Below are 26,188 nucleotides of genomic sequence, written 5' to 3' on the forward strand. Positions count from 1 at the left end.
CACTGACAAATATGAATTTAGCAGTCTTAGACAAGCTTAAAAAATACTAACTGTGTCAGTACTAAAGGAAGGTATTGAACAGCACATAATTGAGTACTTCCAGCTCTACCCACATGGGTGGGCCAGGAAAAACACGTGGCTTTGTAAGTAAAGAGACTTCTGTGTTCAGTGAACTGTGGGACTGTTCCCTGTTTTATAAAAGGGACCAGAGAGGTGAAGTCTGGTTTGCTTTCTCCCACCTATCAGCTTTTATGGCAGTATTGCTTTGGGCAAGCTGGAAACATCTGTCTGCAGAAGGATTATGGAAGTTGGGGAGTTTCAGAGAGTGGAGGAGGGTGTGTGGCCAATTCCATGAATGACCTGCCCTGCAGGAAACTGGTCCCTGCAGGGGAAATCTCACAGGACACAGCCTGGGACAGCACACAGCAGGGACAAGTGTGGCATTCACATTCTCTGAAAAAATCCCTTCACCCAGGATTTTTCTCCTGGGAAGCTGAGAAGCCTCAGAAAAAAGGAAAACAATTCTTATCTTGTTTGTTTCTTCTGTGTTGTGCTCATGTGGAATGTGTTTGGAGATTGTTTACCCACAGGTGATTGTTTCATTGGATTCTGGTGTGAGTTGTTTTGACTCTGGCCAAGCAGGGCCAAGCTCTGTCCAGACTGGAGAGAGTCACCAATTTTCATTATTATGTTTTTAGCATTAAGTAAGTACCTTTTCTATATTCTTTAGTTTAGTATAGTATTCTTTCATATAATACAGTATTATAAAGTAATAAATTAGCCTTCTGAGAACATGGAGTCAAATGCATCATTCCTGCCTTCATGGGGACATTCACTTCACCCGGTTAGGAGAGATGAATCCTCTGTGCTCTAACTGAAGCATGTCTACAGCCCAAAGCTCTCCTCAAAGCTGCCCCCTTCTCTCTTTAACCAGACTGACTTTCTTCTTTTCTCAGGGACTAAGACAAGGCCAATGACTTCACCACAAGGTCTGGCTCAGCCTGCTGTGATTTCACCACTCACAGAGATGAAGTCAGCCAGTTACAATATCACAGCACCTGACAGTATTATCTTATTAGCATAGGGAGCCAGGGAGTCACCAAGAAGGGTAAAGCACTGATACAGATAATTTAATCCTTGTTTTTATTCAGTACACCTGGCTGCAAAAGGATAAAAGCAACTATGATAAAAATAAGAATATATTAATCTACCAGATCTATTCTAATCATAGATTAGAATTCAGCTGCTATATTAAAAGGCCAGTAATTGCTTTGGAGAATCACCACAGGATATTTCAGTGGCACAAGTGTCACAGTTAAGAAATACTGTGTAGTTTCTCCCAAAGATTCTGTTGGGATTGTGTTGTGCTTGCAAAGGTAAGTTTTGATCTCCAGTTTAATCTGTGCTGCCTTGTGCTTTTTTCCCCTAGAAGCACAGATGTTCCTTGTGCTCTTACACACTGCTGCTCAGGCTCAAAGCACAAGCTTATGAACAAGCACTACATGCACAATTCACCCCGGGGCAGGCAAAAATCAAAAAGCTGCCATTTTAACCTTACTGTGTAGGGCTAATAGCTGCTCTCAATTTAGAAATGTTTACTCTGGAGAGGAAAAAACTGAGCAGGACTAGTATGTTAGGCAGGATTTTACAAGTACATGGTGTTTAGGCCTGACCTGGAAATGATACAGACATGAAAACTGATTTTGCATTAGACAGAGCTGCTCTGCAAAATCCAACCAGTTTAAGAGTAAGGATTATTTGCATGAGGAAGGACTCAGCCTCTTTCAAGCATCATACATCAATCAGCTAAAATTCACAGTGGTTAATCTTGGAGAACCTCTTATCTCCAGCACCAGGGCAACTAGAATTGCAGAAAAAAAGCTTAATGGAGTTTTTCTATATGTGTCCATCTGCCATCATTTTCTAGCAACTCAGCTATGAGGAGAAACACAGGGACATAATTGAAAGTATCTTATCTGTATTTTATAAAAGGCAATACAAAAGATGATGAGAGAAGGAGAGGCCATTCATGTAAGGTTAAATGTTATTTTAAAAGCACAGGAGAAAACAAAGATCTGCCTTTACTGAGCTATGTAATCTGTTTTCCAGCACTAGGATAACCTAGATTTTTGCAGTGCTTATCTCCTTGGATCAAAAGGTGCCCTGTGTACACAGGGAAGGACTCATGACTCACTCCTCAAGTTTCAGTTCTGAAGGCCCTTTGTGCCAGTACATCACTTTTTGGAAACAGGGAAAATTCTCAAAAAGTCATAGAATATCCTGAGTTGGAAGGACCCCCCCAAGGAATCACTGAATTCAGCTCCTGGCCCCACACAGGACAGCCCTAAAATCACCCCATGTGTCTGAGAACATGTGTGGTATTTTCTGAGACCCCTGTCATTGGAAGGAATGATGAATTTGACTTCATGTTCTCAGAAGGCTAATTTATTATTTTATGATTTATATTTTATTAAAGAATACTATACTAAACTATACTAAAGAATACAGAAAGGATACAGACAGAAGTCTAAAAGATACTGATGAAAACTTGTGACTCTCTTTTCAGAGTCCTAAACAGCTTGGCCATAATTGGCCAATAAGTAAAAACAATTCACATGTTGGATAAACAATCTCCAACTACATTCCAAAGCAGAAAAACACAGGAAAAAACAAATGAGATAATACTGTTTTCCTTTTTCTCTGAGCCTTCTCAGCTTCCCAGGAGAGAAATCTTGGGCAAAGAGATTTTTCAGAAAATATGACAGTGACAAACATGCTCAAGAAAGCCTTATGCACATGTCATGTTTGGGGTTTTGGGTTTTTTTTTTTCTCTAAGATGGTGAGACAAGGTTGGTATTAGGGCCTGCTGTGTACAGCAGGGTGGTGATACATGTTGTTCTTATGGGCAACCCTGATATATGGTCTCCTCAAGCCAGGTCTCATAAGCTCTTGGAGATTTATATCACACCCAAGATAGCTCAGCTACCTTAGAAGGCATAAAATCAGCAGGATGGCTTCTGTTGTGGTCGTGTTAGAAACACAAAAGTTTTATTAAAGGCCAAAATAACAAAGCTCTTTACAGAGAAAATCTGAGCCAGGTGCAAGAGGTTCTTGCTCCTGGTAAAACACCCCACAAAAGCCATTGGTTTCTTTGTTCTCTTCTTTTTCTAGTAAATTGCTTAGGTGGGACTTTTTGGTTCCTGTCTAATTGGCTTTCCTTAAGTTTGAGGCGGAGTCCCCAAGATCCTATGAGATGTCTTTTTTGCTAATTGAGGAAAGAAACTTCTGGGCTTTTTTTCCTGTTTTAGGAGACAAAGAATAGTTTTGTCACTCCAGTCAGCAGGGGGGGACATTCCTATAGCACCCATTAATCTGGGTAAGTACCTTAAGTACCTTAAACAGAGGGTGTTAACCCACTCTGCCAAGGCATTCAACTCCCTAAATAAAGATGGAGAATGTCACCTCCTTCCTCTCGACTCTTAAAGCTGCACCTCCATGCAAGAGATCCAAGGAGAACACAATACTGAGTACACTCCACATCCAGGGGTGGGGTTTTTTTGGCTCTGGAAGCAGCCAGGACTCACCCCTAGCAGGTTTCTGGGCACATAGCCCTCCTTGTCGTTGAGCCGTGCCCACCACCACTCGATCTCCTCCTCATCCTCGCGGCGCAGGATTGTCATGCAGTCTCCTTCCTTCATGGACAGCTCGTCGTCGTTCTGAGCCTCGTAGTCCCACAGCCCATAAATCACTCCTTTGTTCATGATCCCCATCTTCTCCTGCACCCCTGCAACATTGCAAACACAGAGCAGCTCAAGTGAGAAGGAAAGATAGAAATAAAAAGGATGACAGGAGGGAAGGCTCCTTTATTTTTACTGGAAGATGGTCCAGGAAAAAAGAAAACCACCAAACTTCCTACCTACTTGGCACCATGCTGCCTACTCAGAGTTGGCCCTGGAAGAAGTGGCTTTGTGAAGTTACAGCAGATGGATTCCTTCCTTAAACATGCTCAAAAAATACAAGGCAAATGGGGAGAGCAGCACTGGCTGATTAAAGGTTATATTTTTGTGTCCACACCTTCTAGACCTAAGTGGTAAGCAAGAAACACTTTCTGTACTCTTAGTGCAATAGCAATCTCTTTTTGTCACAGAGAGATAGCAATACCTGCTTGGGTTGACCACCACTGTCATTTTGATGCTTGTGGTGTCATTTACCACCTGGGTCATGTTATTTCAGAACTTTAAAGCAAGTTACATCTCAGCCCTGTACCTGAGAGATTTGCCTGCTACTCTGCAGCTGCTTTGGGTTATCTTAGCAGTTCTTCATTTCTAACACTGTTTTTTTTTTTTTTTCTTGTTTTAAACACTGCCTTCAGAAACACAGTTCTGATAAATGATTTCTGGACCAAGGTGTTTTGGAGTACACACATGCAGCCTGCAGGATTTATTCAGCACTTGCTCATTTTACAGCTGTAGACAGAGATGATACCCTTCTTTCTGTACCCATTTCCTCAGCCTCTAGGGAGAAAACTGGAAAATGTATCTTAGTTTGTACACCAGTTGATTTTCTCTTAGGTAATTATTTTAAAATACAGAATTCTACCCTGATATTTTTTTTTGGCTGGTTTTGGTGCTTTCAGGAGCAGAGAGTACACTGCACACTGTATCACAAAACTCATCCTTTCCCTTTTCATCACGTACCTACATCTGCTAAAGGAAGCATCTGCTCAAACCAAGTTCTTCACTTCTGCACACCAGCTCAGCACACAACATTAAATTACTCCCAGTGCATGATAAGCTCTGCTCAGAGAAACTCTTCCCTTGCTTTGCATTTGGTACAATCAGAGGTTTTGGCCAAAGCCATGCTCTGCACCCAGGGAAGGGAAGACTGAGCACAGAGCATCAAAGCAGACAAAGAAGATTCACACAATGCATGTGGTGTCCTGAAGGGGTGTTTGTAGTCACACCAGGGTAGTGGGGCAAACAGAGCCAGCACAGGCATCCCATTTAAGAAAGTGAAAATTTCCATACTTCAGCAGCATCAGACCTGTAATTTAATCAATGCTAAAGGATGATTGGTTTTATTAAAACCTACCTGTACCTCTTACTTGATATTGGACATCATTTGCCACAAAAAAGGTGAGGTGAAACAATGAATTACACCAGGGTTCATTAGCTTAATAATGAGTTTAGAGGGCCAGGTTTTAGTGCAGTTCTGGAACAGATACACATTCCCAAACTTCTTTTACAGAAGCAGTTTTAGGCAGGGAATAATTTCTTACAGTAACTACAGGCAAGCAGAACCAGTCTTAGCAATAGGACTAATTTCTGATGAAACATTAAGGAGATTTGGTAGCAGAACAACCAATACCATCAAGAGATAGTTTCAGTGGTTTTAATCTGGAAAAACTGGCCAAACTTAATAGGCCAAAGCCTTACAGTCCTTTCAGGACCCATCAAAAAGTATCTCATAACACAAGATCCCAAACTCAACAAAAAACAGAGTATGAAGTGAAATCATCAATGGCAGTCCATAAAAAACCCCACAAACAAAAAAGAATGGATTTCTTCATGCTGTATATAATGAGATCATGGACCTCCTTTATCTCATGGGCAGTTTATCTGAATCTAAGAATTAGACAAATTCCTGAAAGAAATCCCTCAAGAGCTATTCAACACAAATATACCATTTTCTTAATTCATGTCTGAGTTAAAACCAGTTTAAAATATTATACAAGTATTTTTTAATCTAATCCTACATTCTTCCTTGGGTATTTGGTGTTGATGACTTCCCTTAGAGTCTGGATACAAAACCAAATGGAATTTTGCTTAGCCTACAATTTTTGATGCCACTTAAAAAGGCTTCCTCCCTTTACAGAGAAAACTACATATTTGGCTCCAAAGACACAGTTTTCAAGCTTAGTGAGGACAGCTGGACAGACTGTTTTGAAATCTCCTGGCTTAGGAGCAGCTTAGAGAAACTCAGCTCTCAGCTGTGCCACAAAAGCAGAAAGGCAGTTTTACAGCTTTTTCTGCTGTGTTACATGGCTGTTACTCTAACCTCTTGCAGAGAGATGACACACCAGCTGGTGTGTGCCTAGGGGACATGAGCTACATACAAAACAGAGAAAAGTAATTTAAAACCTCATTACACACAAAACATACAGTAAAGTAATGTAAAACCTCACTGCCTAATACTCAGCACACCCTAGGGGGAATTAGTTTTCTCCATTCCAAGATAGAATCTCTGTAGCCTTACTATTTGAATAAAATCTAAACTTAATATGGGATTTCTTTTTAAATGCAAGTGAAGAAAAAAAGAAGGTAAAGTCAAACTCCATCAAGGCAGGAACTTGGCAACACCTTTTCTGCTTCTAAGGTGCACATTAGGAAATACTCATTTCAAGACACCAGGTAACAGCTACAAACTGCCCACTGACATATCCATAGCACTTTTGTTTTCATGTAAAGAAGTTCTTATGTGGCAAGATTCACCTAAGTGGTGCATCTGTCAGTGCACCTGCTTCAGTCAAAGCTTTTTAGATAAAGAAACCTTCTGTTCCTCAGCTCTCCTCCACAGGGTATTACAAAGTTAATCTCAATGGAACTGAGGAAGCTGGTGAAAGCCTCTCTTTCCAAGAGGCACAGGCACCTAACCTGAGTGTGTAATTAACCCCTCCTCATGAAGTGAGAGGTGGCAGGGTGTCGGAACCCAGGACATTCCTCTGGTTGTCCTGGAGGACTCCAGACCCTGGCAAGGGGCTCAGAGACCTTGGCACGGAGTCAAAGACACCTGTGCCTTTGATTTTAGCCCATGGAAAAAATTACCAACTTTGGGTGAAGATTTACAAGCCCCAAAGGTTTGAGTAGAATGATAGTGAATTTATCACAGGGTTAAAATGTAGAATTTTGAGGATTTAGAATGGGGGGTTCAAGAGGCAAGATGGAGGAATCTGGGCACGTCCTGTCCTTCTTCTTCTTGCCCTCCATCTTCTGCTCTGATGGTGACACTTCGGGATTGGTTTAGGGTAGAGACAGAGTGCCTAACACAGGTGATAGGTATTGGAAAATTACTGTAAATAAAGTGCACCTAGTTCTTAGCATAAAAAGATAACACCAGCCTGAGGGTGGTCAGTGTGCCTCAACCCAACCTGCTGGACAGACCTCAGTGGGTCAGAAAAAGAATGTAATAGATAAAATCAACAACCTTGAGAACCAGAGCTGAGGAATCCCAACTCCTTCCTCGACCGCAGAGCTGGCAAAAAAGACTTTTTAATCCCTCAGGAGCCATTCCAACAACACAAAAGCCGAGAGCAGGGGAGCCCCTGGGGTGCTGCAGGGCTCAGGATGGCACTCACCATACAGGAACTGGGAGCACTGCGTGTAGCCCTCCTCCATCTCCTCGCACTTGTCCGCAGCCGTCTGCATGTCGCTGTAGGTCATGGCAAACACGGCTGCCCCCGACTCCACCAGGAACTTGCACACCTGCACGTTATTGCAGGATGCTGCACAGTGCAGAGGGGTCCTGCAAGGCAAGCACAGAAGGACAGCACTTCACTCTCAGTGCTCACAGAGTGCTCACAGAGCCCTGGGAGCAAACAGCATCCAAGCCTGCAGGTCCTGGGCAATCAGCCCTGCCCAGCACAGCACCTAACTCAGCACGGCAAGAGCAATCACTTTTCACAGGGAACAGGAGCTACTGAGAACTGCTTGAGCCCTACAGCTAAGTTTCCATACAGATCTCCAGTCATTCTATCTTCCTGTAATCCATTAACATTTTAGGAACATTCATTAAGGCACTAAAAATTCAACAATTAATCAATATTGAGAACCCACTCAGAAATCTTCCTGACATCATGCCTCTTACAATCTAGATAATTACTTTGAGATTTGACTTCGTGACAAGTGCATGTAATTGTGATAACCCCTCAGGTTGAGGGAGTACAAGCATCTTTATTCAGTTTTAGGCCTCAAGCACTTCTGTTATAGGCAAAAATAACAGTAAAATCACTATCCCCTGCATCAGCCTTCCATAAATAATCTCCCTAGTTGTTTGTAAAACAGATTTGTAACACATTATCAGCTGCAAGCTTGTTTGAAGGTTATGGTTTTCCATTTTATTTTGGTTTCAAGTTGGCTGATTGGACAAAGAACTGGGGAGAGTTTGCAGGGCTAGATACTGCCCAGAGCATGACTAAGTTATAGGTTATCTCACAGAGAGTATTGGGAATTTCAGCACAGGGCTCATTATGAGCTGTCTTCAACATCTCAAAGAAACAGAGCAATTTCCTGACAACTGTGTCCACCCCTACAATGGTTTTTTCATACAGGGAATATTGCTTTAATTTCTCATCTGCACAGTCCCATATGATGCCCCATAAAGAACTGGTGTTGCTCTGCTTTGGAAAGAAACTCATGGCCAGCTCCACAGGAGAAAAGCAAGGGACATTGTGAGGGACCTGCAGCAGCTCCCAAGTCCTGACTCTAGTGGAGAACATCCATAAGGAGGCACTTAATGAAAGTCTCACCATCCATCACTGTCTGCAGCATTCACATTCACCCCAAACTGCACCAAGAACTTCACGATTTCCGTGTGCCCGGCACACACAGCGTTGTGCAGAGCAGTAATTCCTTCATCATTGGGCATGCTAGGATCTTCCACCTGGCCAGCCAGAAAGGAACAATCACATTCAGGTGAAACTCTTTGGAATAAACATCTCTTCTCATACAAAAATCACTTGTATTATTGTGAAATATGAATTTGTGATGTATTTCTAGGTAGGACGTGAGCAAGAAGACTACATTCACTACCAACTTTGCACCAAGATTCATATTTAAGCTTGCAGTCTCCCTTTAGCAGTGTGGTTCAGAGAAACAGGATCTTGATAACTTACTAAAAGTACTTTCAATAAATTTCTGATCTATGTTTATTTAACTGTGAGCAAAGTTCACATGGATTTTGCCTACCAAATTATCTGATAACATGCCAGACATGGAATGAAACACTACATAAAAAATGAGAAAAAGGTGTCCTGCAAATTTATAGTCTTGATGCTAAAAATCCACTGTGGATTTAACACACTTAAAATCAGCCTCCAAGTATAATCACTTAGAACCTGTTAGGATTTAATCTCAAGAACGGATCTAGGTTCTGCACTAGTCCAGAAAAGCTATGACTTCCCAGTTTCAACCAGGATTGAAATTCCTTGTCTTACAAATTAGCATTTGTACCTCATAAATTATTCTCTGCACAAGGTCAAACTCCCCCTCCAAAGATGAATCCAGAAGCAATGCCAAGGGATTGAATTTCACTCTCATTCCATGGCCAATCCTTTCAGAGCCAGTCTTACGCAAGTTTGTCCTCTTCCCCTGTGAAAAGGTGACACAAGTTACAGGCACTTTTTTTCCTGGCAAGATGATGATTGAAAAAGTGCTTATTTGGGAATGACAGCAGAAATGATCAACTAAAAAAGTGTTTAATAGGAAATTTATAGTGTTTTTTGCCAATCCCCAAACACGTTGTGAATATATTAGATTAAGCGTGTTATGACAGATCTCTGCCTTTATCTCTGGACACGGTCATTATTCAACTCTCATACAGAAGTTACTTTGATCAAACACCAACACAGAAGTGAAACCACCAAAGATCAGGAAAAGATGCAATTTTTTTTTTTTTTTTTTTGGTTTTTGGGACAATTTCACCATTAACTCTCATAGCTGTTAGACAAACCAAGCAGCACACTCCACAAAGTACTCTAATGTAAGTGCTGATCTAAAGTTCCTAACATTTTCTGTAAGTACACCAGAGGTTAGCAGGAGCAAGCAGTGATACAAAATGGTTTTGGGAAAATACAGAACCAAGTGTAGAATTGCTTTAGATGCTCCCATTGATTGCCAAGTATTTCTATAGCTGAGTTTGTACCCACTGCTTTAGGGAACACACTTGCATTAGCTCAGCGCTCGCCCAGCTGCCTGGGCAGCAGCAATAAGACCATTCACGAGGCTATGTAAATTTCTGACAGATGTCCAGGCAAAGATGAATAGAACTGACTCATACTCTGCAAGAGCAGGCATGTGGAGATAAGATATTTAACTAGAGATTCCCATGAAAATGCTCTTCTGCCTGTAGATTTGTATGTAATATCAAAAGTAGAGGCTTTTCCAAGAGTGGGCCTGGCAGAAGAACCCACGGATTTAAATATGAAATCAAGAAGTTGGGCTGGTTTCTTCTCATCATTGCAGAATTACTACAAAACCAAGCAGAAATGAGTTCTCACAATTCAGGAAATCCTACCACTCAAGTTTCCTTGTAAAAGGGAGCAAGAACAAAATCTTTAAAGCATGAAGACACAAAATGTCTACTCCATGCACAAATTACAAGGTTAAAAAGCACATTTAAATGTTTTAACTTCTCTGCATTGAAGTGACAGAGGAAGAAAACACTTTCATGTATCAGGTTATGAAAACTGTTATCAAAACTCTACTCTTGATAGGTTTTTAAAGAAAGTCTTTGAGAAATCAAAAACATTAAGCATTTTTGTTCTGCAACAGTTGAGATAACATCATACCCCACACAGATACAAACTTGCAAACTAAAATAGTCAAAATGCTGCCTCCTCCCAGCCCCAAGAGACTCCATTTTGATGCAACTTGAGAGTAGACTGATGGTAAATCAGATTACAAAGAAGTTCAGGAAACATTCAGAAGAAGAAGTACAAACAGCTGATATCTACAAATGACTTTTTTAGATAAAAGCTAAAGAAGTCTGTTCCTACATATTTTTCAAAAAAGGCACTGTCAGATAAAAGATGCAATCCAGGATTAAGAAAATTAGTCCCCAGCTCATGCTAGCAATAGTGGGAAATGCTTGTGAAATCTGTATCTGTACCTAAAGGGAAAAAAAAATCAGCTTTAATTTTTCTTAAAAAGGAAGTAAAATCTGGGTGTAGCCAGACTTCTAGAAGGAAGGATTCTTCACAGCTCTGTAGAGTTTTACTATTTGTGTATTCCGTTTGAAACTTTTGATTATGTCATTAATTCTAGGGACAAGAGAGACTTTTCATTACTGTCTGGAGATAAGAGCATCACACAAATAGCACAGATACCAACAGAGAGACTTCTAGACTGTGTGACTGTTCTCCCACATCTGCCTGAGCTCTACAACACAATGCACAGGGTTTATGGCAGCACGAGATGATTTATTGACAGGGCACCCCCATTGTAAGCTAATACTTACAGGAGGCAAGGAAAACTGTCCAGTAACTTCAGGAGGTCTCATATTGAATGAGTCCTCTCCCAAACTCTCTGGTTCCCCTGATGGATAGGGAGGTGGTGGGTATGGAGGATACTCTTCCATGTACACCTCCAGTGGCAGTGGAGCTTCTAGGTTTGGCTCTTCTGGTTTGGGCTGAGTGAGTTCATCGCTGTCTGACACAGCTTCAGGTACAGGGTCCAAAGGTACAGGGGGAAGAGCAGCTTCACTCTGTTCTGCTCCTGTGCTTTCTGGCTCCTCAGCAATAGCTGCTTCTGGCACGGAAGCAGCCGTTTCCTTCTCTGCCTCCGTGCTTAGATAAGGATTTGGGATCTCCACTGGGCTTTCAGGACTGGCAGCCGATGCCGTCTGCTTGGAGGGGTGCGAGGGAGCTGAGATAGTCTCCATTGCAGCCAGAGTGGTCCTCTGATAGAGCAGCTTCTGGATGTTGGGGCCATTGGGCCCCTCGGGCTCAGTGATGGAGCTGCGTTTCTTCAGCGGCCGGGGCGCGTTGGACAGCTTCTTGCGCAGCGCCTCCAGGTCGGCGTCGCTCTGGTTGCGGTAGGGGTTGGACAGGAAGGGCAGCAGCTTGGTGGGGCTCAGGGGCCGGGGGATCCTCTCTGGTTCATGGTTCTCATGAGCAGAGGCTGCAGTTTCCATCTCGGGCTCTGGGCTGCCTGGCTTGCCCTGGAGGTTGGAGTAGACGTTGTCCGTCTGCGGCAGCTGGTTCTGCACGCCGGCTCCTGCCATCACGGGCTTGCCGTACACTGCGGAGCAGGTCAGAGAGGGGTCGGGGGAAACAAGTTGGGTATTTGATATAACAACAAATACTCAAGAGAACAGTACTCAATACTCAACAAATGTTCAAGAGAACAACAGCAAAGAAAGGTCAATCAGGTTGTGTATTCTTTCTGTAGAGCAAAGAAGCAGAATACAAAAAACTGAACAGAATCGATCTGGTAAGCAGATCTATCATTAGTTGTCTTGCAAACCCAAGACACAAATTCTGCACTTCTTGTTAACACTATTACACAGATGGAAGATCCACCCAAGATTCTTACACTGCCCTCACCCTCTTACATTGCCCTCACCCACTTAACTCGCCTGAAGAACAGCTTCATACCCAGAGACCAGGTGGAAAGAACATCCATCTGAGGTTTATCAGACAGAAGAGAGGGAGAGCGCCACGTGCTTACCACTTGGGAAGTGTGGTCCTCTGGTCTGTGCCCTCGTCAAAGCACTCTGCACTGCCTGCTGGAAGTTCTTCCCAGGAGTCTGCTGCTGGGTGTACATGCTGTAAATGGAACTGGCAGCCACAGTCTGAGGCTTTCGAAATGGTGGCAGCGAAGTCTCTTTGGATGGCTGAGGAGTAAAAGGTCTCACAGCTGCTGCTGGGGGACTCTCCTGTTTGGAGGAAGGAAGAATTTGATCCTGGCTAGAGGAAGAACCTGCAGGAGGTACTGAAATTCTTTGCTGTATCTGCTGAGAAGGATGAGAAGGCTGCTGTGCCACTGGTTTTTGCTTGTTCCCCACAGCTGCAATAGCCAAAGGCAACTTCTGCAGGTTTCCATCCAGCTTCGTATCAGCAGGTTGAAGGTGACTGGCTTGACCAAAGTAAGGCAAGTTTATCTGTTTTGGTTTAGTGGGGACAGGTGGTGGCACCTTGGTTACATTTTTATTGGTTGTCTGAAAGAGAAAAAAAATCATTAAGATAAAACAGTAAAACATGATTTAGGAGTTCTGCTATGAAGAACCAAAGAGCCTCAAAGTATGACACAGAATCTTATGTCTACTACTGCTGTAATAAGGTTTACCACATCTATGTTGTAATAAGGTTTACAACAGGAAGAAACTGCTTGAAACATTTTGGCATGATTGATGTTTTTAAATAATTTGAACCTATTCTCTTTAATTCTTCTGTAACAGCTATGTCTAAAACAAGAGCAATGACAGGGCACAGTAATTTCTCTAGAGATATCAGACACTCAGTTGGCAAGAGGCTGCTCTCCAACAAAGCACCTGTCATCCCCTAGTTGTAGGCTAGTGTACCTCTACCTGATCAAACTCTGTCCTCATGCCAAAATTGAGGTGGCAAGTTTTATTGCTGTCAAACATCTGAAGGACACTGTTGCATTAAAGAGTGAAAAAAGTACTCAGATGATTTTGAAAAAAAAAAAAAAAACAACAAACATGTAAATGCCTCCTTGTATCTTTGGGGGGGAAAATACACACTTGTACAAGTAATACAGAGATAGATTCCCACCACAGTGACTGCAGAGAATCATTTGGAGTTATCAACTGTCATTAAAAGCCTAAGAGGGTTTTTTTCTCAGAAGCAATCTTTTAAAAGCTGACCTCACTACTTCTAATGTGGCTGGCAGCAAGCTCTGAGAAGAGCTGTGGGTAAGGCCTGGCAGATGGGAAGCAGCAGCCAGGGCTCCCTGCATACCTGTGCCTCCCTCAGGAGATCCTCGCTGCTCTGGTTCTTCCTCAGCGTGCCCAGCCCAGCAGACTGCTCCACAGAGTCAAACATGGAGAATGGACGCACTTTCTTCTCTCTGTCTCGTAAAAGAGCTTCTCCTTCAGCTGCTGTTGAAGAGAGAGGAGACAACTTTCAAAAGGGATGGCACAACTGTAGGGGTGAGAGTCTTGCTGTGTCGCCGCATTTCCATTCACAGAGAAATGCAAGGCACAACTTCCCGAAGATATTTCTAGGATTCACATTCTCTGAACCTCAGAGAAAGAAAACACAATTCTTAGCTCATTTACTGCTCCTGTGTTTTGGAACAAGTGGAATGCATTAAAGAAGGTTATTTACCTGAAGGAATTTGCTTGATTGGATTCTGGTGTGTTTTGATTCACTGATCAATTGAATCCATGTGTGCATGTCGGCTGACAGTCATGAGATTCTGTGTAGTTGAGTGCTTGGCAGATGCAGTGTAATACAGTGTAACATAATATAGAATGATATAGTATAATAAAGTAATTAATTAGCCTTCTGATAAGATGGAGTCCTCCTCATTATTTCTCCCCATCATCAGGGTTGTCCTGCTTTCCTATACTGCTGTGTGCAAGATTTACCAGAGTGTATGCAGGGGATACTTTTTGCATCCTATCTCTGCACTATGGGCCCCTGGGCCTGTCAAATGCTGTATTATGCAAATTCAACAGGGGGATGTAAGAAGGAACTAGGATCTTCTTCACCACCTGATGCAAGTTGTGGGTTTGGTTTCTTTCTTCTTAAAAACCCTGCAACACCATAGTAAAGCGTGGGATTGACATTCTCACTGAGAGAAGCAGAGAAAAGAATGATCAAAACAATTCTTCTCTCATTCACTGCTCCTGTGCTGTGCCAAAGTAGAATGCAATATGGAGATTGTTTACCCAGAGTGATGGTGTTTTGTTTCCTTAGCCTATCAGGGCCAAGCACGTGTGCAGACTGTCAGTCAGCAGACAGTCACAAGATTCTGGGCAGTTGAGTGCTTATGCAGATTCAGTTTAGATGTAATGCAATAGAGTGTAATATAATATAGAATAATATAGTATAATAAAGTAATTAATTAGCCTTCTGATACTATGGAGTCCTCCTCATCATTTCTCCCTGTCATGGGAGTCGCCTTGTAATTCCAATAGCAATGGCAATGTTCTTTGATATTTCTGTTGTGCTTTCAAATGAATTCTCAGTTATTTACTGAAGCATTTTGAAGAGAGGTATCATCAACTAGATTCTCCAAATTTTAAGATTAGCCAAGCACACAAGAACATACCTTGTCCTTCATTTGTCACAATTCCTTTTCCTGAAGTCGAGGCTGATCCTTGATTAATGTGATTGTCTGTACTTGAACTACTCCAGTCAGGAGCAGATGGGGAAGGTTTTGCATTGGGGACCACAGAACCTAGGAGAGATTAAGTGGAACAGATTAAGCTAGAATAGTAGTTTTTATTGACTTATTACAGTAGTTTTTTTCTGTAAGAGTCAGGTCTAGCCAATGTAAAAGTATCACACAGAGGTTAACAGCTATAAAACCTCTCATTAGAGATTTTCATTTGTTTCAAAAAGAGAATGCAAATGAAGTTCAAGAACAACTACCAAAAGCAGTAGCAGAACTCTGTTACAGCACACATCTGCATTTAAAGCATTCAAAAAAGAAACTTCTCTAGATTGGCTTATTTCCAGTTAGTAGGAAACTCTCCTTGAGTATCTGTGCTAAAAGTGATACAATGTTAAGTATAAAAAAGATATATTGTGCAAAGAAAAACATGATGCTTGAAAGCATAGACAGACTCTGCCAGGGATAGCCAAAAAAGGAGAAGATTCATCTGTGTGTTTAATGTGCATATAGGGTCTGCATTAAAGATCTATGATCTTTACATTCACTGGAGCAGAGATCTGCAAAAACCACTAAGAAAATGCTTGAAGTCTCCATATTTCACCAAATTCTCTCTATTAAATTCTAAATAACCTAAGTAATGTTAAATTTAAACAATAATAATAAGCAGCAGCAGAAAATTTCATGCTGACAAACTACCAAAAGGAAAGCAGTCCTTTTGTCCAAATGCTAAAAAATAAGAGGTTCAAATAGCTAACCACCATGCATTCCTCTAGCAAAAATTCAAATTTTGTGTGGTCTAGAGCTTAAATTACACTCCAAAAGTTTTAGGATGAGCAAACCAAATAAAAAGAAACAATCCTCCATTCTCCAATACAGCAAGAGACATTTGGAACTGCTTTTGTGCAATGTTCACTGCAGTATCTGCCAGAATTGGAGATGGAAGAAGGGAGATAGAAAATAAACAGAACTATTCTGCAAGCTCAGTCTCCATTTCTTGCTTCAGTGTTTCACTTCTCTCCCAAGTGAAAAGGGAATCTTCTCCCAGGACAGCACAGAAGAGATATTCACAACTCTCTAAAAGTTTCCTTAGACTTCTCTTACTGAACTGAACTGTCTCTCAGAGGAGAAAGCCACAGAGAGAAGCCAACAAATCTCCATTAACTCTCCAAGGAGGAGAGGCCAAACCTCACTCTCCAGCAAGTCAGTAACATCACTGCTATTTCTGTGCTACAAGCAATCAGCTCCTTTGTGACATTTGTCATGTTGGTTAATCCTTTACAGGTGTCATTTCCAAAATGCACAATCAGAAAACTTGGCACTGCTAGTTTTTAAATCCAGGCACCAGGTATGTACTAGAATTGTCTCTAGAAACACAAACACACACTGTTGGATGGTTCTTAGGAGAACTTTAAAATACATAATTATAGAAAATAATAGAAATTATAGAAAAGTCCTCCTCTAGTCCATGCTGTGTAACAACTCAAAGTGCTCACTGATAGATTCACTTCATTTTTAACATTGAATCATAGAACCTCAGTGCTTATAAAATATATTCACTAGTGCAGAAAACATGGCAAGTAGCAATACTGGCATCTCAAATAACACTTTGCTTTTCAAAAGACAAAGCATCAAAACAGAGCTGTGAGGGAAGGAAACAAAACATGTCTGGACCAAAAAATATTAATTGTAAGCTATTACCTGCGGGAGCTTTAGCTTGTGAACTGTTCCCAGCTCTCATATTGGGCAGTGTTTGTGTTTTCAGTGGCCCATCAGGTACCTGCAGAGCTTGTGTCCCATCTGAAAATGCTGGCTTCACCAAGAGCTCAGGTCTGGAAGCAATACGTGGCATAGTAGAGGACTGGATATAAGGACCTACTGCTGCCACTCGGCTTGGAGCAGAAGCCACTGGCTGTGGTAAATTCCCATCTGAAGAAACCTTGATGGGAAAAAAAAAAAAAGAGGAAAATATAAAGAATTTTATTCTGCAGTATCCATTCACAGAGTTTAAAAAATAAGTAGAAAAGAATAGAACTAGTAGCAAATGATACTCCAGTATCAAAAGTGCTTTTTTGAAACAGCTCTAAGAATTATAAAGCTGAGGTAGTAATAGCAAAAAAAAATCTAAAATAGAATTCCACAACAACATAAGACTTCTTGTCTGTAAAGAGTAAGTAGGTTAACACTAATGTACCACGAAAAGCACTTTAATAATACAAGACTTCCAGCACATATGGATAAAGACAACAAGTCTAGCATCCCCACAGCCTTCCCCCCAAGCAAGTCTTTACTTCAGGCTGTACAGACCAGACACAGAATTAATGTTTTAGTTATGAAATAGCCCCCACTTACTGGCACATTCTCTTTCTGTTGCAGAGCTGCCTTTTTCTTCCAGAGCCGCTCGCGCAGCTCATTAACACGCTTGTCCATGACTGCCACCTCCAAGTTGCGCTTGTTCAAACACTCCCTCTGTTGCTGCAGCTTGGCATTCTGCTCCTGGTTCAGTTTGTTCCTCAACTGAATAAATTCACAAAGCAGTGGGGGAGGAGGGGAAAACAACCAAAATAAAAACAAATTCACTTTCAGGATTGAGGACAGGAAACGGTTGGAAAGAGAAAAGCCTTCTAAAAAGTCAAGTCATGTTTTCCCTCTGGAGAAAACTTTGGTTGGACTCCAAATCTTGCAGAAAGGAAAGGTACAGACAGTGTGTGCTCCTTCCCCTCTTCACCTTAAACCCAGCACAACTATCCAGCATGCAAGCTGTCACACACAGCCCTGGCAGGAACAGGAGCAACGGGATTTCTTTCCAACAAGGTAAGAAACAACCCAACCAACTTTAAGCCCAGAAGAGCTGAGGGTCCCAGGCTGGCCCCCCATTACCTGCAGCTCCTTGTAGAGGCGGTCGAGCTCAGCTACAGCCGACTGGTTGTCATGGTAACCATCAATCCTGCCGTTCTTCAGCATCTCCAGTTGCCTGGTGAGCTCCTCCACTTTGGACACGGCCAGCACCAGCTCGCGCTGCTTTTGCTGGAACAGGCTGTTCATCTGTTCAATCTCCTCCACTGCAAAGAAGGGCAGAGCACAATAGCTGCCCTGAGAAACAGCCCAGCGTGGGCTGCTTCCAAGGCAGCACTTAAGGAGGCAGAGCAGGGCTGCTCAGCCAAAGCCACTGCCCTGTCACACCAGCTCTTCCTCTGAGCTCTGGCAAATGCAGGCTCACTAGAATGGTTATGGAAATTTGGTCTACTTAGAGAGAGCACTGACAGGGAGGGAAAGAGAGCTTTTTTTTTTTTTAAACTTTCCTAAGTATTGAAATAAACAAAACCACTATGCCAGACTGAATTCATCTGGAGAAGCCTAAATTCACTGAATGCTGAATTCAGCAGGCAGATACTCACTAAACCACAAGGCATATTTATGATGCTTGGAACTCTGAATTTAGGTCATAAGAACTCAGTGACAAAACACCCAAGCTGTCACATTAAACAAAGACTTCAGAGAGCTTTTTCGGGTCTATTACAAACATCTGTCATCAGCTGCTCCCACTGCTGAAACTATTCTATTGTAGAATGAAGTTTAAGAAATCACTAAGAATTTGAGCAAGTACCAAAATCAGACCTGCTGGGGATGGTGCAGGAAAACAGATTCACATGCTGCAAGATCTTTGATTATTCTACCATCCTTCCAAGCCTTAAAACATGCATTTCTTTTGTGCAACAGAACCCAAGCAGAAAAGGGATTCTCCAACAGCAAAACACTTTTGCTTTCTCTGTCAGCCAAAATGCTTCCTACTAAAACAACATTCATGTTTTCAGTTGAGTCAGGCTGGAAATAACAAGTTCTGCACCACAGAGAGCATGAAAAGGTAGGCAGAAGAATAAATATTTATTTCAGACTTAATGTTGTACCAACATGCTGAACTATAAGCACCCAACCAGTACTATAGCAAGTGAGACCCTGGTCAGATTCACATAACTAAAAAGCAAATATGCAGCTAATTTGGTCATTAGTTACCTCATGCATAGAAGGTAACTTGGGTACCAGGCTAAGCTTTGTTAAAGCCAAGAAAATAACACTCTAAATGTGTAGGGTATTGACATCAAGGATGGAAAAAGTTACTGTGGTGCACAAAGGTATTCAAGTAAGGAAAAAAAGTAGACTGTAATTAAAGAGCAGACATGCTAGGCTCAAAATACAGGGTGCTCTTACAGGATGTTTTAAAATATAGTAAGAAAATATATTTTGTTCTAGGTCAGCCATGAGTTCTCTTGGTAAACACAACATGTGAAACTGTTAAGATTACCATCTCCTGGAATGCTGTAAATAACTCCTCTGAATCACTGAAATCACCAGAAATTTTTGACTTCTAAGAACTGCATTTTGTGAAAAATCCCAGGCTACATTCCCTAAGCAGCAACTCACCTAATTTCCCATTGCTGAGTCTTTTTTGTTCCACATGACCTTTCAATGCTCTCACTTTCTTAAGCTTGGCTTCTTGATTCTCAGCAATTTCCTTTAATCTCTTCAGTTTTTCCTGTTCAGCAGCTTGCTGCTGCTGTCGCTGATCTTGCTGCTTCAGGAATTTCAGGCGCTGCTCCTGCAGTCAAGACAAAGATTCTGAAGTCTAAGAAAAATTGAAGCATTCATGTTCCAAGACACTTATAATTTGTTTTAATCAGTCCTCAGCTCTGGAGCTACACTTCTTCCTCTCCACCTTCTCCATGCTGTTTGTACTTTACATATCTCTATCATATTTCATTAGATCACATTATATCATTATATCACATTATATCACATTTTAAACAACTAAGTCATGCTGGAGAATATTAGACATTCTTTATGTAGAAGGTATTCCATAAATTACTGGTAATTTCCATTACTATTTTGTACCTTTTACTAGTTCTGCTAAAACCTCCTTGAGATGGAGGATGGCTGCACACCAAACCTCTGATAATGATCAGATAGCAGACCATTATCTCCTGATAATGATTACCACACATCAAGACACTGGAAAACCTTTACAGTGAACTGGCCTTCATTTGAACAACAGATATCACCTTAGTGGAGAGGATCTTTTTGCATTTAGAGAGTAAAATAACGTGTTATCAGTTTCTACATACATATGTCTAGTTTAGACTTAGAAAATACCATGAGACCACTAGATCATCTACAAAAAATTCCTTTAAATCACTGGTCATTATGCATGGCTTCCACCTCTGGAGATCACAGGTTGCTTCAGGGGAGTAGAACTAGTGAGACTTTCTCAAGCACTCACTAAAATCCAAGACTACCACTGCTTCCTAACATTAGAAATCCACACTTCCTCCAAGAAAACCAAACCCACAAAAGAAAGAAAAAAATCACCAGTCAGATTTAGAAAATAGGGATTCTTGTGCACTTGGAATAAAAAAGGCAGAGCAAAAAAGTGAGCCTGCCTTTTGGAGAAAACCAGGACCAGGCTCAGTGTATGCACTACTTTAGAGTCACTCCCACGCAGGAAAATGTCACAAAAAAAAAAAAAAGAGATTACAGCTCGTGTCTAAAAAGAAAGGGTATTTTTCCTCCCTCAGAATCTATTTTTAATATTGCATCTGATTTCAGAAGGCAGGAAAGAGGCAATGGAAAGTCACTCTGAAGAGGCACCTAGGAAAGCAAGTTTGTTCCAGGCAGGCACTGAAATGAAAAAACCTACCAATGGGACACCCACAAGGCTACTCTTCTTCAAACCCACCCAATGGGTAGCTATCCAGACTCAAACTCATGTTTTTATTTTTAAAATCATTTACAGTAAAAATAGTGTTCCTATTTCTTGTGACTACAGTGTTATTTATAAGACCAGGGTGTATTGCCTGTATATCACCTGTGAGTGAAACAGAAGCTGTGGAAGTTTAGGCCCCTCACATATAAACACATCTCAGCTGGAACTGAGAAGAGGGCAAAATTCTTTGGCCAACCAAACAAAGCAGTGTGGATATTAATTGTGCTGCTACATTTCAGGTGAAACTTCTCATCACTTGGTTGATTGACCAATTTCCTGCATCATAGTTGCACCTGTTCTTACCACAAGCAGAAAAAGCTTTATTGGCTATTTTGACAGGCCATAATATCACTTAGCATGTGCTCAGAACTATTAGAAAGCCACGGCTTGAAGAATTCCCCTGAGATACAATTATTGAGGGCCAAGGGAACTGAGCAAGGTACTAAACATACAGACACACAGAACTGATCTCAAAGGGAGGGGGAGAGAGGGTGTGTGACACAGGAAAAGTACTCAGAGCAGATGTCCAGAGCAGCCTTCTTCCCCAGCAAAGCACATTCTGAAATCCATGGAACACCCACCCAGACAGATGAGCCCTCTTCAAGACAGGCTCACATTTCACAATTCCCTGCCAAAAGCAGCATTTTCTGTTACATTTTCAAGAGTAATGTGTACCAACAACACTCAAACAAAACATGAGCTCTGTGCCACCATTCTGCAGATGCATTCAGAGTATTTTTTCCCCCACACAATTCAGGAGCACCCTGTGTGCTTCCATTAGCTTTTCTGTTATTGTTCTGCAAGCATTTTATAAATCACAGTCCTAGGTTATTTTATCACATACAAGACATCTCTTCCAGCCAGCTGTCTCAGAAAACCAGGCACACTGAACTCTTATCAGGAGAAGGCAAGATAGCATGACAGGACAGCAGAGACAAAAGCATTGTTCAGTGATCAAACTGGTGAATTGCTGGTCACCACATGGAGCACAAACAGAGCTGACAGAGCCACCAGGATGAATGACAATATATTAATGTTATGTGCCCTATCCTTTCAGTAAGCTAAATGGTCACTTCTATCACTGGCATTATTTGTATGTTTTACAACTGGATATTTGCATACATTGACTTTCAAATCTAAAAACAGGCAGCCAAAGAAAAGGAGCCCTCTGTTTAAAGGGGGTGAAAAAAACCCCAATCCTCCCTCCACTTCACATGACTCCTACTACCTTTGTTTCTGGCTGTAAACAATCTAATCCCAAACTCACCTTGTTAGCCAGCATTTGTTGTTGAGCCTCAATTTGTTGCTGTTGGCGTGATGCCATTTCCTGAAGTTCAGCCAGTGTCATATCCATCCTTGGGGCACTTACCTGTCAAAGAAAACCCAAAGCATGCTAAGTCTAGAATTTTTAACTTGGCTAGCACTTAATAGAGCTACTGCAGAAAAGTATGATAAAAGTCTTTCAAACAAAAAACCCAACTGAATAGCCAATAAAATAATTGGAGAGACATAGTATCTTCTTATGGTAAAACAAATAATTGTAAACTCATACACATGTGTAGCCCAATCCAGCAACTCACAGAAAATGAAATCTTTTGGAACATTAATGTTTCTAGCAGCAAAATCCCAGCAGCATTTTCAAGAGGCATTTCAGAGCCCTTTATAATTCAGCTCAGCATGAATCAGCTTTGACTGACTGAGCCCAGAATGCTCAGCATGTGGCAGCATGGATCTGTGCTTGTAGGTGTATCACTACAATCTGAAGCACTTCCACGTAATCTGAAGAAAATAGAAAGTTTAAATATGGCTGGGCAGGAGGGAAAACACCACTCTCAAAGACAGCACTGTTCTTGGTTGTCTGTTCAGGTATTTCCTGAGTCTAGATTCAATCCTACATCCATATTATGGAAAAAGAGTGGTAGTCAATGGCTTCAATGCTGAAACAGTTACTGGTGTCAAGTTGAAGTCTGGAGTTAGGGATCTTTGACAAAACTGCAAGAGGAAAAAAACCCCAAACTGAAGTAATGAGAAAAGAATTCTGAAGAAAGGAGAGAAGGGGAAATATGGTGCATTTGTGGCTCTGAGATCACCTGTACAAGCACAGCTGGGGCAGCCCACAGATCTGGTGACATCCTGAAAACTGAAAGCCAGGATGGTGACTGCTAGAGGCTTTGTGTCTATTTTAGAGCAGCCATTACCAGCCTCTCATTTCTTTCCATGGTACTATTTGCACCTGTATCTCCAAGGAGGGAAAGCCTCCATTTTCACTATAACGGTAATTCTTCCAGAGGCCTGTGAGTGCTAAGTGTCACAATATGTTTGCTCAATGCCATTTTGCTTTTCCCAAGAGTTTATGAGGTTATTTCAAAAATTAGTCCCTTCGTCTGATTCAATTCTCTCCAAGGTGCCATGTCAGCACAGAACATGTCTCTCAAGGCCACATGAGACTCTAGCAGTGGCCATCTGGGGCTGCTGAAGGGTGAGTGGGTCCTGCTGAGCACTTCTTGGCTCTCCAGTCAATGAATTAGTTCAGGGATGGGCATTACAGAGTCTCAGTTGATGTGATATTGCTGCCAGTGCACTGTCCTGGTAGCAATTGTCACTTGCTGGTCTTCAACTTGAAACAATCCCACAGGGAAGGAGCCTTTTTGTGTGAGGCAGGGTGGATAACTGATCTTCTCTGTATTCACAGTAGCTGCAGCTAAACCCTATCAGTACCCTTAGGATCCTTGAAGTGCCCTCTCCTGAGGTAACTGAAGCCCAGGGTACCAGGGGCCTCTGGGCCAGTCACATGGGATGCTTTTGCCTTTTGTCCCCTGTCAAACTCCCCTCAGCCTCTATTACAGACAACACCTGGCATCCCCCAGTCACTCCCTGATGGGTTCTGCACTCCTGTGCCTTGATGGCATCAGTAACACCCATCAGTTATCTACTACAGCTTTGTACTTGTGTGGATCTGATGTGTCAGGCCATTGAATCCACACAGTCCAGTGTGCCCAGTCATCCTTTCCTCCTCCTGCCAAGGGCAAGGACCCTCTATTCCTGCTTCTTGTCAGAGTGTTCTGGCTGACCTTGGTGATTCCAGAGCAGAAGTCCCCTCACCATGGTTAGAGGAGGTGATTTCAGTCCTTTTATGTCTGAAACATAAACAACCAGTTGTGGCAGTACCAGTTGTGGGTTTCTCTGGGTCTGGATTGAAGGCACCTGAGATGGTATTTCATGTTCTGACTCAGGTGTTTATTATTATCAGTAAAACAGTCTCACAACCATGAGTTCAGCAGCTTTTCATGAGAAGGCACAAAATGGCCAACAATCTCTTGTTACAAGGTCTTTTAAGACTAAACTATCCAATTAAGAACTGACACCCAGATTATTTTCCCTTTTAACCCAATAACCGATCCCAAAGAGCTGCAATGTGGACTTTTCTGCCCAATTACAGAATGCCACCCAAACCTATGAAGAAGGAGCAAGAAGAAGCATGAAGAAGCAGCCCAGGACAACATCCTGTGCCCTCCATCTTGCTTCCATCCCCAACATACTAAAAATCCCAAAACCTAAATTTCTCACCAAGTGATACACCCACACTGCTCTCTATAATCTATTTCACACTTTTGTGGATTCCAGTCTATCTTGCAGTCTAGGAAACTTTCTCCATGAGTGAGGGTCAAAGTCAGTGCTCCCCTGGGTGTCAGGGCACCCCAGAGCAGACAGAGAAATAGTCCCAGTGCCCTGGGTTTCCACAGGAGATCACTGATTGCCTTCCTGTCTCTCTGTGGCAACTACACTGACAGCCTTCTTGGGTGACCCTTTCTGAACAGATCTCTTCCCTCTCAGTTCGTGGGCTTCCAGCTTAGAGGGGGGCTCACCATCCCACTGCCTCCTGTCCTCTCCCTGCTCACACAGGAACAACCAGAGCTCCTTACATGGCCTGGTCTTGGGGCTTCCCTTCCTCCTCAGTGGGGCAGGAGAGGACCAATGTCTTGGGCTGCCCCTTAAATCTGGGGTGCTGGCTGCAGGCATGTGCAAGTACCCAGTTTCTTCTGCATGTCAAAGCCAGGAGGATGCCACCTCTACACCTGGTCTATCCAGCTGCAGGTAACACAGTACCACCCAGATGCTGGAATATGATGCAGGGGCACTTGGAACCACCTTCCTCCACATGGCCACTGTGTAAGGGACATCTTCTGGATCTTTAGGGACATTGTCACTTTTAAGGTCAGTATAGATGACTTCCAGAACTGCTACTTCTCTCAAGTACTGGATACCTTCATGCAGTGGTTCACTTTCCTTGGAATTTACAGGATCTTCCTCAAATGGATACCTTGCCCTCACAGTTGAGAGGAGCCATGTCCAGAAACTGCAAATTGCTGTTTTCCAATTCTTCTTTCCATTTCCTGATTTCTGGCACGGGATCCCAGCTGTCGGGACTTCATGACCTTCCAAGTGCTGACTGTCAGCCCCACTAGCCCAGCACTGAAGCAGCCAGGCAGAAATCTGCTCACGTGGCTGGCAGCTGTAATCTTTTCACAAGTCTTGAAGTTGTGATGAGGTCAAGGACTGAGTAACTTTGTCTCCTGTTTGATTTGTCTCACTCCTTGCAATTTCTTTTTTGAAGGACTGGCTCCTTTAACTGACCCCTACCTCTCCCTAATTCTCCTACTTCCTCCCTTTCCAACCAATGATAGAGCTGCAGCTTACTTTGTCCATTTCCATTTTTCCTTCTTCACTGCTGGGGCAATTATGGTGGTTTGAGTGCCTGTCTCAGCCATAGTGTCCTCAAACACAGTCTGGGTGCCTGCCACAACTACAGTGCTCTGAGCACTGGACTGTGGCTCACAGGCCAGGCCCCAGTACAGGGTGGAACACTGCTGGTTTGCACTGGGGTGGGCAAGGCACCCTTCTCTCAGCTGACATATCAGTTTGCCAGGATTGACTGATTACCTGTTCAGGTGTAAAGTCCCAGGCAATGGGAGGTGAAAACCACCCCAGGCACCTGCCCAAGTCCTTCCACACACCGTGCCACCCAGGAACTGGATATGTCAGAGCACATCTCAATATCTCCTCACCTAAAGTTGGTTTTCTCTTACACCCACGTGACACTTGAATTCCACAAACCCCACAGGGTGCCAACAGTATTAGTTAATATTATTATTAGTATTAAACAGCTTATATATGGATGAGCAAAGACCATGGGAGCCTGCATTTTAAAAGCATTCACATCAATCTCAGGCAGGGAGAGGGAGGTGTATTCCCTCATCATCCCCACAAGACAGCTCCCCCAGTGTAGCAAGGCCATCAGTGTGAGGGCAAAGCACAGAGCCATTGTTTATGGAAATATGTTCCCAAACTCAGA

At 42.4% G+C, this 26,188-nt stretch overlaps 1 protein-coding gene across 2 annotated transcripts in view; it reads right to left on the reverse strand.

Annotated features, from left to right (window-relative positions):
* The window catches only part of TP53BP2 (tumor protein p53 binding protein 2), a 56,840-nt gene that overhangs the window by 965 nt on the left and 29,687 nt on the right, over positions 1-26,188 (reverse strand). For both annotated transcript variants that reach the window (XM_054629392.2, XM_077176117.1), the window contains 13 exons: positions 22,103-22,204; positions 19,500-19,674; positions 17,958-18,139; positions 17,430-17,594; positions 16,779-17,016; positions 15,015-15,143; positions 13,697-13,836; positions 12,444-12,933; positions 11,233-12,014; positions 9,228-9,365; positions 8,525-8,658; positions 7,355-7,521; positions 3,585-3,784 (listed from right to left, as the gene is read on the reverse strand). In XM_054629392.2, the coding sequence (XP_054485367.2) occupies positions 3,585-3,784; positions 7,355-7,521; positions 8,525-8,658; positions 9,228-9,365; positions 11,233-12,014; positions 12,444-12,933; positions 13,697-13,836; positions 15,015-15,143; positions 16,779-17,016; positions 17,430-17,594; positions 17,958-18,139; positions 19,500-19,674; positions 22,103-22,204 (3,042 nt within the window). The remainder of the gene's footprint in view (positions 1-3,584; positions 3,785-7,354; positions 7,522-8,524; positions 8,659-9,227; positions 9,366-11,232; positions 12,015-12,443; positions 12,934-13,696; positions 13,837-15,014; positions 15,144-16,778; positions 17,017-17,429; positions 17,595-17,957; positions 18,140-19,499; positions 19,675-22,102; positions 22,205-26,188) is intronic.

Source organism: Agelaius phoeniceus, chromosome 3, assembly GCF_051311805.1.
Source record: "Agelaius phoeniceus isolate bAgePho1 chromosome 3, bAgePho1.hap1, whole genome shotgun sequence".
Lineage (NCBI taxonomy): Eukaryota > Metazoa > Chordata > Aves > Passeriformes > Icteridae > Agelaius > Agelaius phoeniceus.